General features: G+C 34.2%; 2 protein-coding genes across 2 annotated transcripts in view; one reads left to right on the forward strand and one right to left on the reverse strand.

Moving 5' to 3' along the window:
* On the reverse strand, window positions 1–17,459 carry LOC133200106 (uncharacterized). Its single transcript, XM_061335843.1, has 21 exons — window positions 17,442–17,459; window positions 15,954–16,074; window positions 15,290–15,490; window positions 15,020–15,153; window positions 14,769–14,877; window positions 14,237–14,394; window positions 13,987–14,106; window positions 13,749–13,860; window positions 13,459–13,637; window positions 12,574–12,678; window positions 12,193–12,279; window positions 11,800–11,923; window positions 11,468–11,641; window positions 10,007–10,231; window positions 9,574–9,686; window positions 7,529–7,598; window positions 3,297–3,533; window positions 2,828–3,070; window positions 2,459–2,698; window positions 2,114–2,200; window positions 1–199 (listed from the first exon to the last, which is right to left on the reverse strand). The coding sequence occupies exons 1-21, from the start codon at window positions 17,457–17,459 to the stop codon at window positions 72–74; spliced, it is 2,985 nt and encodes a 994-aa protein (XP_061191827.1). The 3' UTR covers window positions 1–71.
* Window positions 17,458–18,647, forward strand: part of LOC133200107 (uncharacterized) — a 13,114-nt gene continuing 11,924 nt past the window's right edge. Inside the window, exon 1 of the mRNA XM_061335844.1 lies at window positions 17,458–17,463. Within this exon, the coding sequence (XP_061191828.1) occupies window positions 17,458–17,463 (6 nt within the window). The remainder of the gene's footprint in view (window positions 17,464–18,647) is intronic.

The following is an 18,647-nucleotide window of genomic DNA, read 5'->3' on the forward strand; positions in this document are numbered from 1 at the left end:
AAAATCCACAATGGTAATTGATAAGTGATATCATTTTATGCTTTGAGATTGATGAGGTGATAGGAGCAACTCTAGTCACGTGATGGCATTCTAATATCTTGTATCCGTTTGTTGGTTTTCCTAAGGTAAGCAAAAATTCCTATGGCTGTAAGAAGGACTCCTAGAATCACCATAGCAACGGCTATACCTGCTACAGAACCTAAAAAGTAAAGAAATAATAAAATAAAGTAAATTTTGAAATGGAATCAATGTAGCAGAGTCTGACAATGTATAAAGTGTAAGACGAATATTTGGTAAGTGTTTAATTTAACGTGAGCATGGGGTGAACGGCTTAACATAAGTTACAAAATGTATTTAAAAAATATGAAGATTGAATACAGCTTTAAAAAAACTTTTAAACTTAACGTGCTTTTCTGCACCAATTGAATACACATTTTGGAAAAAATTACTAGTATATTGCTAGAAGCAAAGAAAAGATATGACGAATTTTCCAATTTTATTTAAGTTTTTATATTCATGATATTTACTTTGTAGTACTTAGTTCTTCTCCTTTCTTGTACGAGAAAACAGTCTAAAGGCAATCAGGCATGTTACGAAGTAATTAACTTTTCACAGAACGTTTTTAATTGAATACCATTCCCGCTGAAGTATCTTCCACACGTCTTTTAGCCGTTGGTATCCCCCCCCCTCTCCTATTCCACACTAAATTGCTTTAAATCTTTAAATTCGACTTCTTTCGGGATTGCTTCCCAGCAATTGAGAAACTCTTTTGTGCTCATCAGAAAATACACCATTTGTGCTTGTTTAATACATTGGAATAACAAGCATTAATTCATGCATTCAATAGACCTAGCAGATAGCCTAACTGCTAGGCTTAATATCCACTATCTTGTTTAATATTCCCTATAAAACGATTTGCACGTATTATGTTTCAGCATATCATAACATAGAAAGCACAAGAGACTTTTTAAAACGAAATGTAGTTTTAACAATTTTTTGTCCTGGAATAGTCCTGATTTAAACCAAATAAAATCAATCGGGGTAAGATAAAATAGATCCGACCTTACGCAAAACATGCTTACAACTTATAAATTTAAAGATACGTGGAAAGTACTCTAGTGAGGACGGTGCTCAATTCAAAAAGGATCTGTGAAAATTTCATAACATGTCTTATTACATTTAGGTTGTTACTCGTGCAAAAAGTGAGCAAGTTTATTATCATCTTAAATTAAAAAAAAAATAAAATTACTAGTCTACAAATTTTTTGTCTGTGCCGTTGTTTGGAAGCAATATCTTCATTTCCAGAATATACTTATAACTAAATAAAGAAAGCACGTTAGGTTAAATTTTTTTGAGCTGTATGACATATCTTTCATCAATTTCATGACAAAGTATTCTGACATGGAATGACAGTTCCACTGTCTAATGTTCAATGGTTAAGGTAGTCCGATCCTCAGGTTCTGAAAATCAGCTTTTAAGTAATTGAAATGCTCACAAAAATGTCTGATTTCACATAGTAACTTGAATTTACCCATGGAATTTCTTCAAAGTTCATCATTATAGTTAATCATATTATATAGGGAAAATTATCAAATCTCAAATATATTTTCAAGAAATGCGAATAAAAACACCAGCTATGCATTTTCGAATTGAAAATTGGTCAACAAATATAATCTAGGATTGGAAAGTACATGTATAGGTATCCAGGCATTTGGAGAAAATTGCATCTTTTTTTTATGCTTATACAGTATTTTAGTTCTTTTTACTTCAATCTCATATAATACATAGTGTAAAAAGCTTGTGCTATCATTGCTAGACATCACATATCACATCTAATTTCATACATGTATCATGCTAATAAGCAGTAGTATCTAATGCTAGACTAAAGGAAATTCGATTTCTCTGAACATGAATTCATTTTTTTATGGGGTACAAATGTCAACATTTACAAGACCGTTTCTAAGACTTCAAATAACCTTGAATCATATTAAGATGCATAAAATGAAAATTGTTGCACGAAAAGATCTCAATTTCAAGCTTCATTTTGAGACTTTTTAAATAAAATAATAAATTTAAGAGTTATCCTTTCTGGTTGAGGATCGGATATCCTTACTTGAGGACATGTTAGTAGAGGTTGATTTCTGGGAATAATACTGCTGAGGATTGGACACATATCCTGTTCCATCAGGGAAATATTGTCCTGTAACAGCGTCCGAGAATTACATAGTTATACATAAAATGATTTTGACTTCTAATATCGATATATAAATGTTGTAAAGCTTACACTTGAGAGGCAATGTAATTATAATTGATCAAAAAGAGAATATATGAGGACCTAAGATCAGAATATTATATACATGTAGAATAAAACAAAAATATTATTATAAGATTGAAAAAGACATTTAGCTCTGTTGGTTTTCTTTGTGAAAAAAAACAAAAAACATTTGATATTAATTACTTGTATACAGGTCGCAGGTGGCACTAGCAGTTGCTGATACCTGACCAACGTTCTTTAAGGAAGCACTGGTCAGACGACACAGTGACTGCATATCACAGTATGAAAACGAGGCACAACTTCCCGCCTCTGTATCAACACAACTTTTAGCACACTGAGCCAAAGTGACACCAGTCACTACTCGGTCATTTACAAGTTGTATTGTTTTGAGTGCTGTCCTCGTGAAATCATCGATGTAATTTCCTAAAAATATACAGACGTTGTTAGTTAAAAAACGAACACCCCCCTCATACTTTTGAACACAGCAAGATATGCTCATCATAAAAATTCAACAATTTTATATACTCCCATTAAGAAACACGCTTGACATACTTGAGTAGTGGTTGCACATAGGATTGGATATAATATCGGCTTTTGGTACATCAAACACATGTGTTTTCCCCAGAAAACATGTTCCAATATCGGAACAGTAATCGAATGATTTGCAGTTGAAAGCTTGGTAGTTGTCGCAGAGCTTAGCACACTGATTCGTGTCATATATTTGCTGGTAAATCACATTAGAGGAAGATAGCACGGTCTGTCCAGGAAGCTTAGTGAATTTACTGGTATAGTCTCCTTCAATGAAAATATTTTGAAAAATTTACTGGTGTAGTCTCCTTCAACGAAGATATTTTTAAAAATGTTCAATCAGCCTGTATCTTTTTGATATTAAACAAAAGAAAAGTTGCTTCTAATATATATATTTGCATATTGATATCATGTCCCATTCATTTATACTATTTCTGAAATAGTTAGAAGTGTGTTTTACAAATGATAATGAAGATTTTGATTATTTATTTACTTATGTATAGATCTGTCCCTTGAATGCCTTTTATGACTCTTGGGTGTTCGTCAGGATGGAGATGAGAGAGGAAGCAGGTGCCCGTTAACAATTCATACTCAAACGACTGACACACAAAGGAAGTCTGGTCTACGCATGCTTGGGCGCAGTCATCAATGGACTGACCACTTAGGATGTTGTCGTCAAAATTAGGAACATACCTATTCGGCATACTTTTAAAGGATTGTAGGGTTTTAGCTGAAAATTACAAGAATATTATATTAAGCAAGACCAAAGATAACTGTAATGACTTACTGAATTTAGAGGATTTTACAGGCGAAGAAATGTTCAGTAATTAAAGAATCAAACAGTGCGTAGTGGAAATCAAATATATGTAAATGTGATCGATATTTTAACAGGGTTTAAAGATTGTAAATTGTTGACTGAAAATTCAAGTATTGTAAAGCCAAGTGATGTAATATTTTAATAGAAAGATAGACTTTCTATATACAAGACGTAAATTAAAGAACACATAGACACGAGAATTGAAGACCTAGAGCGTACATGATAAAAACTAAAGAAAGGTTTTGTATAAGATAACAAGAGGCTGAAGGGCCTTAACGGTCACCTGAGTATAATACAACACTAAAGGATCTATGGAAGTATAAAACAAAATTAACTGATAGACGAAGCAATGTTGCTAAAGAATTTCAAACATAGGTAATCTAAGATTACGAAGCTCACCTCGACAAATGTTATCTATAAGTAAGGCAAATCTCACATCATATTTTTTTCTAGTTAGTATACATCCCAAGATCAATATCCATGCAAGTTTGGTTTAAGTAAGAATTATAGTTACTTGGAAAAAGACCTGCTCCAAAAACTTTAACTTGGTCACTCATCTGGAAAATCTAGGTCAGATCCAGCATCCGAAGCAAGTGTGGTAGTGTCCATCCCTAGATGCATCATCCATGCAAGTTTGGTTCAGGTAGGGCTTATAGTTACTTGGGAGTGGACTTGCTCCTAAAACTTTAACCGGGACGCCAACGTCGGAGGTATAGTATGAGCTCATCTCGACTTCGTTGAAGTGAGCTAAAAATCTGGTAAAAATACCCTTGCTTATTGTAATGTGCTAGACCCGATTGATCTCCTTTGGATCATACTTGGTTTTCCCAAGTTTTACAGGGATGATAATGAATGCAAAATATACAAATACAAAGAACACTTGCCTATTGTGTAAGGTATTCAATATATACAGATATTTTTTTGTCACTTGCCTAGTGCTACAATTCAGTACACACAGACTTGGGTATATACAACGTGGTTATTTGCCACTTGTCACTAATTACAATAAGTCACTCTGGCCCTCTGCGATTCTTTGTTCACTTTGATAAAGTATAAAACAACATCCAGTCTCCTGTCAACCACAACTCCTCTACAAGTGACACTAACTTAGATCACCACATAGTATACATACTGTGTACAATTACAACTTTTGCAACATATATAAATAATCTTTATGTCAATCTTTTATACTGCTTTCCAGGCAAGAATCTGACTTTGAGCATGCTTTGCTCATTTAAACCAAACATTCATTTTATTTTGTTTCTATATATATATAACATTCTTTCTTGTATTCTCATTCAATCAAATAACCTGTTAATTAAATTATATACAAGGATTTCTTGATTAACAATATTTAGCAAAGGGGAGTAACTCTGCTTCACATCACAATTGTGTACTCTGTCTCCTAGATAACCACAAGCAAAGAAAAGGCACATTTACTTACAATTAAATTTAATACATGTATTTACATTGATATTATTGCATTTAGCTTGTTTGCTTAGTACTCAGGGGCAGAGGAGAAGTTTTTCAAAGCATTGATGCATTTTGCTAATTAATCAATAGAACCCCACCCAAGCTCAAGAACACCTGACCCAGGGGCCATGAAATTCAAAATTTTGGAAGAGGCATCCTTTCTCATCATAACTATGTATTTAGTTTGTTTAATTAATACAAAGGGGCAGAGGAGAAGATTTTCAAAGCATTAATTTATTTTCAGTATATAATAAATAAGCCCCCCCCCCCCCCCCCCAACATGGAACCCCTCACCAAGAAGGGCCATGAAATTCACAATTTTGGAAGAGGCATTCTTGCTCATCATAGCTATGTACTTAATTCATCGGCTTAATACCCAGGAGCAGAGGAGAAGATTTTCAAAGAATTAATGCATTTTCACTATATATTCATTAGAACCCCGCCCTAACACCAGAACCCCTGACCCAGGGGCCATGAAATTCACAATTTTGGAAGAGGCACTCTTGCTCATCATGAGTATGTACTTAATTCATTGGCTTAATACCCAGGAGCAGAGGAGAAGATTTTCAAAGAATTAATGCATTTTCACTATATATTCATTAGAGCCCCGCCCTAACACCAGAACCCCTGACCCAGGGGCCATGAAATTCACAATTTTGGAAGAGGCACTCTTGCTCATCATGAGTATGTACTTAATTCATTGGCTTAATACCCAGGAGCAGAGGAGAAGATTTTCAAAGAATTAATGCATTTTCACTATATAATCATTAGAGCCCCGCCCTAGCACCAGAACCCCTGACCCTGGGGCCATGAATTTCACAATTTTGGTAGAGAGCTCAATGCTTATTACAATCATGCCAACAGTTTGACTGTTTGATGTCCAGGAGTAAAGAAGAAGATTTTTAAAGATTGCATTAATTTTGATGGTTTTAGCCCCACCCCTCAGGCCCCAGGGGGGCAGGGGCCATGAATTTCACAATTTTTACTCCCCTTCACCCATAGATGCTACATGCCAATATTGGTTGAAATTGGTTCAGTGGTTCCAGAGAAGAAGCTAAAAATGTTCAAAAGTTTACGACCAATTGACGACGAACGACGTACGACGAACGACGACAGACAAAAACAGATAGCAATAGGTCACCTGAGTGACTCAGGTGACCTAAAAATTCAGGAATTGTGAAAAGTAAGTTTGGATTTCAAGAATTGCAACATATATTCAAAAATTGTTTGAAAATTTTGAAAAACGCAAGATACAAATTGAATATAAAACAAATGCTTGGTAAAAATGAAAAGTAAGGGAACTGTGCTATTTTAAAATATAAACAACCGAGTTTATGTAAAAGAAATATTAAGTAGTGGCAAAAGTGAAAGAATAATAAAGCAATGAGCATAATGAAGTAAATTCATTATGTTCAGCCTTAAAATTGCAGGATTGTAAGGCCGTGGGCAAAATTTAAGATTATGCCTGAACAGAATAAGTTTGCATATGATGTGTTTATTAAAGAATATAATATACTGGTTCAAAAGGTTTGTACGACACTGATTGAAAAATTAAGGATTGTTGATTTATAATTGAAAAATGAAAGGATTCTGTAAGACAATGGCTGAAAATGAAAGGATTCTGTAAGACAAAGGCTGAAAATTAAAAGATTGTAAGGCAATGGTTGAAAATTAAAGGATTGTAAGGCAATTTTGATAATTAAGACTGTAAGGCAATGGTTGAAAATTAAAAGATTGCATGTAAGACAATGGTTGAAAATTGAAGGATTGTAAGGCAATCTTGATAATTAAGACTGTAAGGCAATGGTTGAAAATTAATAGATTGTAGGGCAATGGTTGAAAATTAAAAGATTGTAAGGCAATGGTTGAAAATTTAAAGATTATAAGACAATGGTTGAAAATTAACGAATTGTAAGACAATGGTTGAAAACTAAAAATTGTTAGCGATGGTTGAAAATTAAAGCACTGTTAGGCAATGGTTGAAAATTAAAGGACTGTTAGACAATGTAGAAAACAAAGAGATTTTAATCAGTAAAGTAGGCTATTATAAAACAATAGATGAATACTCATAATAAAGATTAAATGTCAAATAGTTGAAAATTAATGGAAATATAAGGCATTGATTGAAGTTTTAGGATTGTAAATCAAATAATTTTTTTGTACAAAATTAAAATAAAAGAATTTTTGCATGGAAACCAGATGTAAATTAAAGATTTGCAAGATACAAATAATTGCAAGATACCGGGAAAAAAGTAAAGAAGCATGTAAGGGATACATGTAATAGTAGTGGTTACCGTTGAAAATTAAAGGACTGTAAGATACTGGTTGAAAATTATAGGATTGATTAGCATTAGATTAATTGAAAGGATTAACTGGTTTTGAATAGGCTAGAACATTTTCTCAATGATGTATTTTTAACCCTATTGAGTACGTACTGGATGATGGTGGGAGATCTGTACTGTCTATCACATCATTTGAGATGTCTTGTGCTGTATAGGTCTTGGTCTGCAGTTAGATTAAAAAATAAAACAAAGATATAATTTAGTCATAGGTAAATCCCGCTTAATGTCCATTCTTATTTTCATTTGAAACTAAGTGATGACTTTTCTGGTTACAATCATTCAACATTAATAAACACGTTTTGAAGCCGATATTCCGATTTTTTTTCTGCTGTGATTGTATATATATACATATAGCACCTAAATACTCAATTAAATGAAAGAAAAAGTGAGCAAGCTCACATACCCCACGCTTCCCCAAAACTCGACAATGCAACACGTAATGAATGGCACAGTGCATTTTAAATACACAGTATAATTCAAAAAAGGGGCATTACTTGCAAAAAATCATCACATCAAAACTTCTTGCATATAAGGACATTCAAATCTTTGTATGTTACAAATTTAACTGGGCTGAAGTTTCTAGATAAATAATGGAATCAAAATTTCTTGGTAATATACAAATCTATACATTATTCTGAAATACCTACAAAGTTTCAGGAAATTCAGTGCCGGAATTATGCTGACAAACTGTTATTTAAATTCCTCAGTGATTTCGATTTGTTAATGAGTGTAAGTCCATGTCCAACACATGACAGTTTACACATTTAAATAATTGATGGAAGCAAAATTATGATGTAGTCATATGAATCTGTTTATATACTGTACTTATGAAATTATTTAAGGCAAAGCACACCAATTTGAAGGGGGGGGGGGGGGAGAGAGAGAACTATCGAAGATGGTGTGTGTGTGAATGTGTGTTTGTGTTAAACCATTAATATTTTGATCTCAAAATCAATAGGGGTCTTTTAAGGTCATAAAATATTTCACATAGAATTTCATTATAAAAAGCTGATTCCAGTGGAGTTTCTTATTTCCTAGCTGGAAAGTTTCTTCAATAAAAGGCAAAACTCTTAAGGCAAAAATAATGGAATCGGAATTTCCTGGTAATATGCACATCTACACACTGTGTCCTAAATATCTGCAAAGTTTGTCCAAATTCTGTGCAGCGGTTTAAGAGGAGTTGTGCTGACAAACTGTTCATCTCTATATTCAAGATATGGCCAAAAACCTAAGTTGAAAAGTGCCGAAATTCCCAGAAAAAATAACGGAATCAGAATTTCCTGGTAATATGCACATCTACACACTGTGTACTAAATATCTGCAGAGATTGACCAAATTCTGTGCAGCGGTTTAAGAGGAGTTGCGCAGACAAACTGTTCATCTTTATATTCAAGATATGGCCAAAAATCTAAGTTGAAAAGTGCTGAAATTCCCAGAAAAATAATGGAATCGGAATTTCCTGGTAATATGCACATCTACACATTGTGTCCTAAATAGCTGCAAAGTTTGACCAAATTCTGTGCAGCGGTTTAAGAGGAGTTGTGCTGACAAACTGTTTATCTCTATATTCAAGATATGGCCAAAAATCTAAGTTGAAAAGTGCCGAAATTCCAAAAAATATAAAGGAATCGGAATTTCCTGGTAATATGCACATCTATACATTGTGTGCTAAATATCTGCAAAGTTTGACCAAATTCTGTGCATTGGTTTATGAGGAGTTGCGCTGACAAACTGTTCATCTCCATATTCAAGATATGGCCAAAAATCTAAGTTGAAAAGTGCCGAAATTCCCAGAAAATATAAAGGAATCGGAATTTCCTGGTAATATGCACATCTATACATTGTGTCCTAAATATCTGCAAAGTTTGACGAAATTCTGTGCAGCGGTTTATGAGGAGTTGCGCTGACAAAAAAACAGGACTGACGGACTGACTGACTGACTGACTGACACACTGACTGACTGACTGACTGACGGACGGGTCAAAAACATTATACCTCACGCAACTTGTTGCGTGGGGTATAATTAAATACTTCTTGTGAAACTGAATTAGTATTAATATCCAAATTTTACAAAAAAGCCTTTCAAATCTATATATCTGAATTTTAATTGAAAATAAAAGTACGATGATTAGACTTGCATTTTTGTTGTATTTGATGTTAATTTGGAAGAGCTGTTTAATGACTCCATTCTTCAGGTTCTGCCAAGCGTCCGGTAGTGATACCTCGACGAATGAATTGCTTCCCAGAGAACCTGTTGACCCAGAAGGTAATACTTAAAGTAATTGAGACCGAAGGTTAACGTATATATTGCTTCAAAAGTCTGATAATTTTGAAATCATTTTAAAAAATAATTACTCTGCAACTTAACATTTCAATTAAAGGTGTATATAATCTTTCTTTTTTTGTTTACTCTTTTTAAAGAATAAACTAAACCAAAACCATCGTATTATTCTCAACCATTCAAAATAATGTGCAAGTTTTATTTGCAAGTAAAGAAGGAGTTTGCTTTCAAGCACACAATATCTTTTCGTTGATGTAATATACAATTCATAATGGCGGCTTAGAACCTACGGTCGTATAGATCGCACGACTGTGTAGAACTGACGACGGTCCCATCTGAGGTGTGGATCTTACTGAGGGTACACACTTTGGATGTGGGACAGTACTCAAAACTGTTACAGGTAAAGTTGGTGTTTTGACTACAGAGGGAAGCACACATATCCGGTGTCATGATATTCTGAATAACAGCGTCGTTGTTGTACTGAACCATCTTTCCCGGTAACTTCCGGTACCGCTCTATACAAAAATTAAATTTTTGCACTGAATAATTGTACCTACACTGGATTCCAAAACATAACAAAACCCTTATTGATAAAGATACATGTATACATATATGTTAGGGTCCTGTAAATATTCTACCAAGCCCTTCTCTTTACTCCTCATAACAGTTTAACTTCTAAGAAGGAGAAAATTCAGATGTGCTGTGCTACAAGATATTCGAGAAATGGTATAAATCAAATGTGCATTCTCCAAAAGTCCAAAGAACAAAAATGAGTAGCATCAAACTTACGGCTTTTGTTACTTAATACACTAACTCCCCACGAAAAATTAAAGATCATACTCTTTGATATGAAAGACAACTGTTGCTTCTTCCATGAAGATGGAACTCGTAAATATTCATAATTTCTTTTAAATCATCAGAAATATTCTTTGATAAAAATCAGACTGAATCTACATACACATACTCTGAAATTTATATTTAAAAGAATCTGTACTTCGCCATTGACAATATCTATGTTGTATTTTTTGGAAACTAGGTCTCCCAACAATTCATGAAATTCTTATGGGCACAAACTATTGTACTTGATTAAATTTACTTTATTAATCGATCAGTTTCTTATATTCTTATGAAACAGAAAAAATTAGCAAACATCTACACTGAGATATGACCATTAAACAATGAGACGCTTTATTTCTTAACACATATAGTAATAATTTTTGTTCATATATCGACTCGATATAACCAAGTAAATGACGCAACAGAGTTACCAGATCTGTTTCTTATTTGAATGTTTAACTGAATATAGACGTTGATGGCAAACTAATAACTAAACTATATGACTAAAGGGATGACTTCACCTCTTTCCATATTTATGATGCAACATGCCATTATATTCTGCTTATGATGCTTATGTCTCCAAATTGTTTGGGCATACTTCATACTAAATGTTAGGCTATTGTTTTCAAACTACTTTCGATTAATTCAGATCAAGGGCTCATGACAGGTGTGAATGGTCCACAGGGGATGCCTACTCCTTCTAGACTTATGTATTTCCAGAGATCTATGTTTTCACCCTGTTTTTCCGATTTGTATTGTTTATAATATTTGTGAGATTGATCTAATAACGGTTCTTTGTCTTAATTCATTTCACTGGATATATATACTCTGTATTTATATTTTGTTTTAATAATGATCAAACATTAACAATAAATGTTTTAAATTAAAAAAAGGATAAAAATAGATTAACGTACTTAGTACTGGGGCTCTGTCCACCAAAGTAGCGATGAAATACGCGTTGCCGGACTCCATATGGAAGCTGGGTTTTGTAATTCTAATGGGAGTTACTCCTGCTATACTTGCTGCCAGAGAAATGGATTGATACAGGAAGATGTCCTTGTACGTCCTGACCTTTCTGTCAAAATTACCTTAAAACAAATTTCTGTTGGTTAATTTTAGTACAAATTGTAATTAATCCTTTTTTCAAAAGTATCAGTACAAAGTACAAAGGAATGTATTTAAGCGTACTGATTGTTTTCTAATTAGCCTTTAAATATCTAAATTTAGTCTAAGTCACATTACTTACCATAGAAAGTTATCCTAAAGCCCATTTTATTTTGAATGGAGTAACATGTGCTGACGTCATAGCTAGTAATGGCGGGTTCCTCTGGATCATAGTCATAAATGCTGTAAGTCACCATATAGGGAATCTGTAAATAAGCACTAGTCAAGAAGATAAAATAGTCATAAATATCCCCATCTTAAAAAGTCATGATATTTATTTTTCAAATCCTTTTTGTATTTTGAAGACCAAACTTTACAGTCAAATCTATTATGTTTAAGCTCATATAAAATTGTAAAAATGAGGTATTGTTGAATATCGTTTTTTTCCTGTTTTAATGTTCCGTAGTATGAATGGAATGGCTTGACCTGATTTTAAAGCATATATTGAAATTGATTTACTTTGAAGTGTACTCACGCTTGGAACATTAACGTTTAGCTGGACTGGAATGTCCCTGACTTGAGAAACCAGATTTCCATCGTTATTCCTCTGTATCTGGTCTTGCTATAGAAAAATTCTAAGTCTCATCATCGATGTAAACATTACTTAATTATTTGTAGAGGATAGAACACACAGTATGAATAACACAACTATACGATATTTACTTTATCTTATTTATTTTCAAACACTTTTGCAGAGCATAGATGATATTCAAGAGAACACAAAAACATTTTTTTCGTAATTTTGTACCTTTTCTTTTCTTAATGGATAGTGTAATCATGAGATGCAAACTGATCATTCTTTCCTAAATTTCTATTTGTCAAAAAAATGATTAATTTTCACACGGAAATGATTTACCGAAAGAAAGTAGAACTCCAGTGTGGCATTGATGGCTACACCTCCTAACATAAAGTCTGACCTCTGTCTGATGAAGACATCACACTGCTCACCACGGGCGTACCTCTACAACAGAAAGTCAAACAATGACTCTCCAAAACAGTAGGTAACTAAAGACTTATCCCTGTCCACTGCGGGCGTACCACTTCAACAGAAAGTCAAGCAATGGCACTGAAACAGTAGGTAACTAAAGACTTATCCCTGTCCACTGCGGGCGTACCACTACAATCGAAAGTCGAGCAAAGACACTCAGAAATAGTAAGTAACTAAAGACTTATCCCTGCCCAATGCTGGCGTACCTCTACAACAGAAAGTCAAGCAAGGACACTGAAACAGTAGGTAACCAAAGACTTATCCCTGTCCACTGCGGGCGTACCACTACAACAGAAAGTCACACACAGACATTCTCACAAGTAAGTTACTTAAGACATCATACTGTCCACTGCTGGCGTTCCTCTACAACAGAAAGTCACACAGACACACTCAAACAATAAGTTACTCAAGACATCATACAACCCACTGCTGGCGTTCCTTAACAACAGAAAGTCACACATAGACATTTTTGAACAGTAAATTAGAGACATCAACTGCTCACTACGGACGTATACTTCTACAACAAAAAGTCACACACTGACTCTCTCCTTCAAAGATTTTGTCAGATTTTTTTCACAATTATTAAAGTTAGTTCCTGTGTCATTTCGAGAATAAAGTAAACTGTAGATATATTGAGCTAATCTTATAGTTAGAAAACAATTTCCACAAGGATACAGCAGAAATTACACAATGACTCCATGATATATAAGGAGGATCACTTCATTTACTGTTTGCATATAAAAGATATCCTACCTGTCCGGCATATGTATAGTTATTGTCGATGTAAAAGAGATCTTGTGGGCTCTTCATCTTGAGGACAAATTGTTGGTGGTTGGCTGCCACACTGACGTTTAGGGAGGTGTCAAAGGAGACGTTCATGATAGGTATGATAGAACAGTTAGCCATGATACGATCGATGACGTAAGCTACACCTAAATTCAAATAAATTTCTATTGTAAATAATGTGGAGGGAACCTCAACCGTGTCAAAGATGAAGTGAAGTTTCTCTATTGCTTTATTTATAATTCCGCTATTATGCCTACCTGTATTAAAATCATGAATTTCCGTGACGGCATCTGTGTTGTGGTAAGGAGCTGCCGGGGAAGATGGTCGAAAATCATATCTTACAAGCTTAAGATTATTATCATACCACACCTAAGGAAAATAAAAAGACAAAAAGACAGGTTTATTACGTACAGAATTTGTTGAGATGCATTTTCAGGTGACTTCAACTTTATGAATGTAAGACTACATTTGAAAATTTGGCGCCACGTAACTTACATCAGCGGTAGTGGATACACCTGATTTAGGAACAATCTCCTCTCGGTAGACAAAGGCCTGAGTGAGTTGTGGGGGAGGGCGCACCTGTGTGCGGTTAGCACACACTACCATAGCTGGCGTCTGGTAAAAGAAAATTCACCTTTCATAGAACAGTAATGCGTTTTCCTCGCAGATTTCAAACAACAAATTCTCGATTCCGGAAAAATTCTATCCTCGTAACAGAGTTTTGAGAAACTAAAGAACTTATTACTTCAAAAACAGTTGTATCATCCGGTGGTGCCGTACGAAATTCCGTGTAGTCATAGACATGGTGGAACTTATGTGGTCCGCTTGCCATTTGTCTGTAGCCGAAGACTTCAGCCCGGACTGGAACTTGAGGAATCGCAGCAGGGGTTACCCAGTTTTTAGCTATAATGTAATTTTAGGATTCCATAAAAGCCTTCTGTCATTACAGACACATAACAAAAACTTTTCCTGTGTTCTGATTACCCAGGAAAACTAAATGCTACGATCGGTTAATATAATTGTTTTCTTATTCTTGCCTATTTTATGAACGATAAATAAATATCTTCTGATTTTTCCACTGCATATAATGAAAGTGCAAACAAGATTTTACATTCTTCTTTTTCTCATATATTTAGTTCTACTTCGCCACGGGAAATCTGATGTTGGAAACCAGAATCTTGGCAATTCCCTTATGATCTTACATCATTATAAACCATAAATTGTTTTGCAATCAATATAAAGAGAAATTCCATAAAGGGTGGTAAAGTTGTTCTTACTTGTAAAGTAGTAATCCAGTGTGAATGTGGAGTTGACCTGAGGCCAGGTTAGGCACGTTCTCCAGTAGTCACAGAGAATTCCACGGACAGTTGCCTGGCCCATATAAGTCTGCAAACATTATACATGGATCGGGGTTGTTATCTTACTAAGTCATTGAATTATCTGATTTCAAAATGGTTTGCTCAATCGACATCGAAAATGAGCGGAACATATTATCCAATCATAGAATAGGGATTATTGTACGTGATACCTGTCCTTGAGTGGCGGCGAATTGCAGAGCATCCATTGTGTTAAAGACATGGAGATGGTTGGAGAGCTTGATGTTTCCAAAGAACACGTTATTGGTGTCTGTTGTAAGGTTGTGGGTATAACATGACAGATCCGCTACAAACAATACAAACATCAATCTTAACCATAAGAACAGGCTTAGTGGAAAGCCAGTGTTTCCACAGTAACATGAATCCACATTAAATGTTACAAAAATTAAAGTATTATCTTTCTTATGTTACAAGGTTCTCACGGTTGACATAGAAGAGCTCATTAGTGTTGTAGTCGTAAATAAGTTTGTAGAGGTAGCCAGACATTAACATAAAGAGTGCGGCTCGGTTGTTGCCGTAGTCGAAGTATTCTTCCGCCGACACAGTCATGTTGCTTTCGCCTATAACGGCTTCTATCTTTGTGGTAAACGTGTTGACTCCAGCTAATGATGGCATTTGTGGCGCTGAGTAGAATATATACATGTAAAATAAGTTTTTAGAATGTCTTTACGCCCTTATAGAAATGATAAATTCAAAATTTTTCTAGATCAATAAAGGGATATTCTTATACTGTCGCTCGTATTCTATTGTCTCTAAGTGAGCGATTGTTTAATCACCATAGTTAACAGTTTATTTTAAAATTTCATTAATGGTTGTGATTTTAGGTTATCTTTAATTCAATCTACAAATTAAGGGAAAGACCATTGTTATGATAATTTCAATTTAAGATGAATCATTAAATTCCATTTAGAAGAATCTTGTGATGTCTTCTCATGAAATGGGTTAAGAAAATGTAACCAAACGTGTAATTTGACTCAAAATTGAGAATTAAAACAAATGATTTTTGATCAATTAATCACACATTGTGAATTTTATTCAGCTGGTCAATCAATCAATTAATCAACTATTTTAAAATGCTGATGTTACGATTTGCAGCTGGCGTTACACCGGGGGCACGGACTCCTGGGTGACATGTGTAGAGGCTGCTGTCATCTGACGTCACACACGTGACAAGGAACAGCAGCAAAACTAAATACCAAAGCTTCATCTATAAAAAAGATGAATATTTTTTTTCTTATGAAAACAAATTTTCGTTTTAAAGGAAGTGATCGGGAAATGTAAAATTGAGATGTCAAAAAAATGGCACGGAATGTACAGATCAATCAATTACCAAGTAGAAGAATAAACTAATGTACGAGTTAGACTTATTCGAAACACCAATGAAGGAATAAACTTCACCCTAAAGGGAATCTTATATGATATTATGATTTACAGTTGTCAGTGCACTGTAAACGACATAGTCCTTCGCGTCATGTGTGCGCAAATGGTTACATTTGCCGGGTGATTTACATGGCATCAACTATGATCGGCCAAAGCTGATCACAAAAAATTCAGTGACGTTTTGGCATACTAAGCGTTTAAATCCAGGAAATTACATTTATTTAACGTACAAAGAATCAAAATTAAGTTACTGTATCGTATCATTAAAAGAAGCTTTGTACAAAATGGAAAAATGGAAAAAAGAAAAGATATTTAATCAACTAATCATAAATGATAATACAAACAGATCCAGGGAAAATAAACAACTAGTGACTAAGGACAGAAATTTTAAATTTCGTACCGATAAGCAATGTTTTGCTACTTCGATTAAGTATTATCTTATCAGTAAAAAAAGCACACACTTTTTTCAAGCAAAGCCATCAACTTTCATAAAGTGTGCGATATGTTTTCTCGTTTCATTTTTGATGATTTAACTAGATCTAAATCATAAACAGTCAATCCGACTCCATCCTATAATGAAGATTACGTAACAGATATGTAGTACAAGTTTCATTGGTCATTCCAAAGAAACTTGGTATTTTATAGACAAGATACATACTTAATACAGTAGGGTGGATTTGGGGTTGTGATTTGAGTAGTAAGGGTGTGGTATACATATAGAAAGAAATAAAACTTACCTAGTTATGTGTTTTGGGGTACAGTTAATATTCTTAACAGGGAGGACGGAGATATTGAACTCTGCTCTCCCATCAAACGAGGTTTATCAGAAGCCTCTGATAGTAATCAGTGTACAATGTAAAGAAAAATATGGAGATATCGTAGTCAAGTTACATTGAGATTAGTCATTAACAAATCTATTTTAATTTTCTTTACACCCAATTATCACTTTGAAAATATTTTAAGCATTTAATTGAGAGAAAAATTAAATAAATCATTAATCTTGTGTTTGTTTACATACGTGATATAAGAGTACGTTACAGTAATTTACACCAGTATACGTATGAAACCAGTACAATCTATTCGTACTGCCATCTGAAATATTTATCTACGTTATCTATCGATACCTTACAAAACCCTGCAAGAACGAGTAGTTCAGAGTTCAGACACCCCGATTTTAACCGTCCCTCTGCGTACCGCCCCAGAGACAGTCATGATGGTGAGTAACCACGCCTTATAGGCTTTTTTTTTTTAAATCAAATTTGGTGAAATTGTATTCATTGATAATTAAGAAAAAGACTGGAATAAATACGATGAAAGAGAAGCGTGATTTCCAATTGAATTTTACTTTTTAAAAAATAAATGAATATATAAAAGAGAGGAAAACTATCCTCATTGTAAAGTATCATTTAAAATGTTATTCTGTTTTTAGTCTGAAGTATGATTTGTATTCTTTTCTTTTCTAAAGACACAATTATATTGCAGAAATTATTCTAATGCTAGAAATAACCTTTTTTATTGCCTGTTAATGTTTGATGAATTGGTCACATTTAATACAAAGCTGTTATAATAGGGTAATGCAGGGGCGGATCCAGCAATTTTTGAAAAGGGGAGACAGGGTGGTGCCCCCCCCCCCTCAAACACACACACACACACACACACACACACACACCCTCACACACTCAAACATAGAATCACACACACAGGGAGAGAAAAATCATCTTAGGCCGCGGTAAATAATACGATCATCGTTTCAAGTCCTTTAATTCTTTGAAAGGATACCCTCCACAAACACATTCTAAAAAATATTTTTGCCTTAAATTTGAATGGATTTACAATATTTCCAAATATACAGAGAAAAACTATTGAGAATTTGACAGACTTGTTTGTTTTTTAAACTGGATTTTCTTGAAAACCAACCCACCGGCGATCGTAAAACAAAGCATTAATTTACTGTGATGATATGTGAGTCTATGGAATATGAGCATTTTCGGTCGATCGAGCTGATTTGAACTACTTTTATATTCAGAACGTACTAAACGTAAAAATGTCTATTCCAGAAAACGTTTTATCTTCCCTCCCTCTCTATCTTTCTCTCCACTTGGCAAAAAATAAGGGGGAGGGGGGTTTCTAACCTCCCCTCTAGATCCGCCAATGTGACATAAAATTAATAACACTATTTTTGCTGCTGTCCACACATTCATAGGTTAAACCTACAGATATTTTATCAATGAATGTATGGATAGCAGCGTTTATTAAAAAAAGAGATACATCTTTAAATTAGAGAGATATTTGTTTTGAACAGATCTCAGATTTTATTGAATATAAATCAAAAGGATTGCAAGCGAGTTCTTACAACTAACTGGTTCCTATCCCTTAATATAAATGTTTCTATACGACATG

The sequence above is a fragment of the Saccostrea echinata genome, unplaced genomic scaffold, assembly GCF_033153115.1.
Source record: "Saccostrea echinata isolate AGI-Se365-2 ecotype Australia unplaced genomic scaffold, CSIRO_AGI_Sech_v1 ptg000037l, whole genome shotgun sequence".
Classification (NCBI taxonomy): Eukaryota; Metazoa; Mollusca; class Bivalvia; order Ostreida; family Ostreidae; genus Saccostrea; species Saccostrea echinata.

What these genes read in the sequence shown, in the direction of transcription:
- LOC133200106 (XM_061335843.1), bottom strand. An exon ending in AATTCATGATTTTAATACAG is followed by an intron (nt 13,638 to 13,748) that starts GTAGGCATAATA and finishes ATTTGAATTTAG; the next exon opens with GTGTAGCTTACGTCATCGAT. An exon ending in CACCTGCGACCTGTATACAA is followed by an intron (nt 2,201 to 2,458) that starts GTAATTAATATC and finishes ACGCTGTTACAG; the next exon opens with GACAATATTTCCCTGATGGA.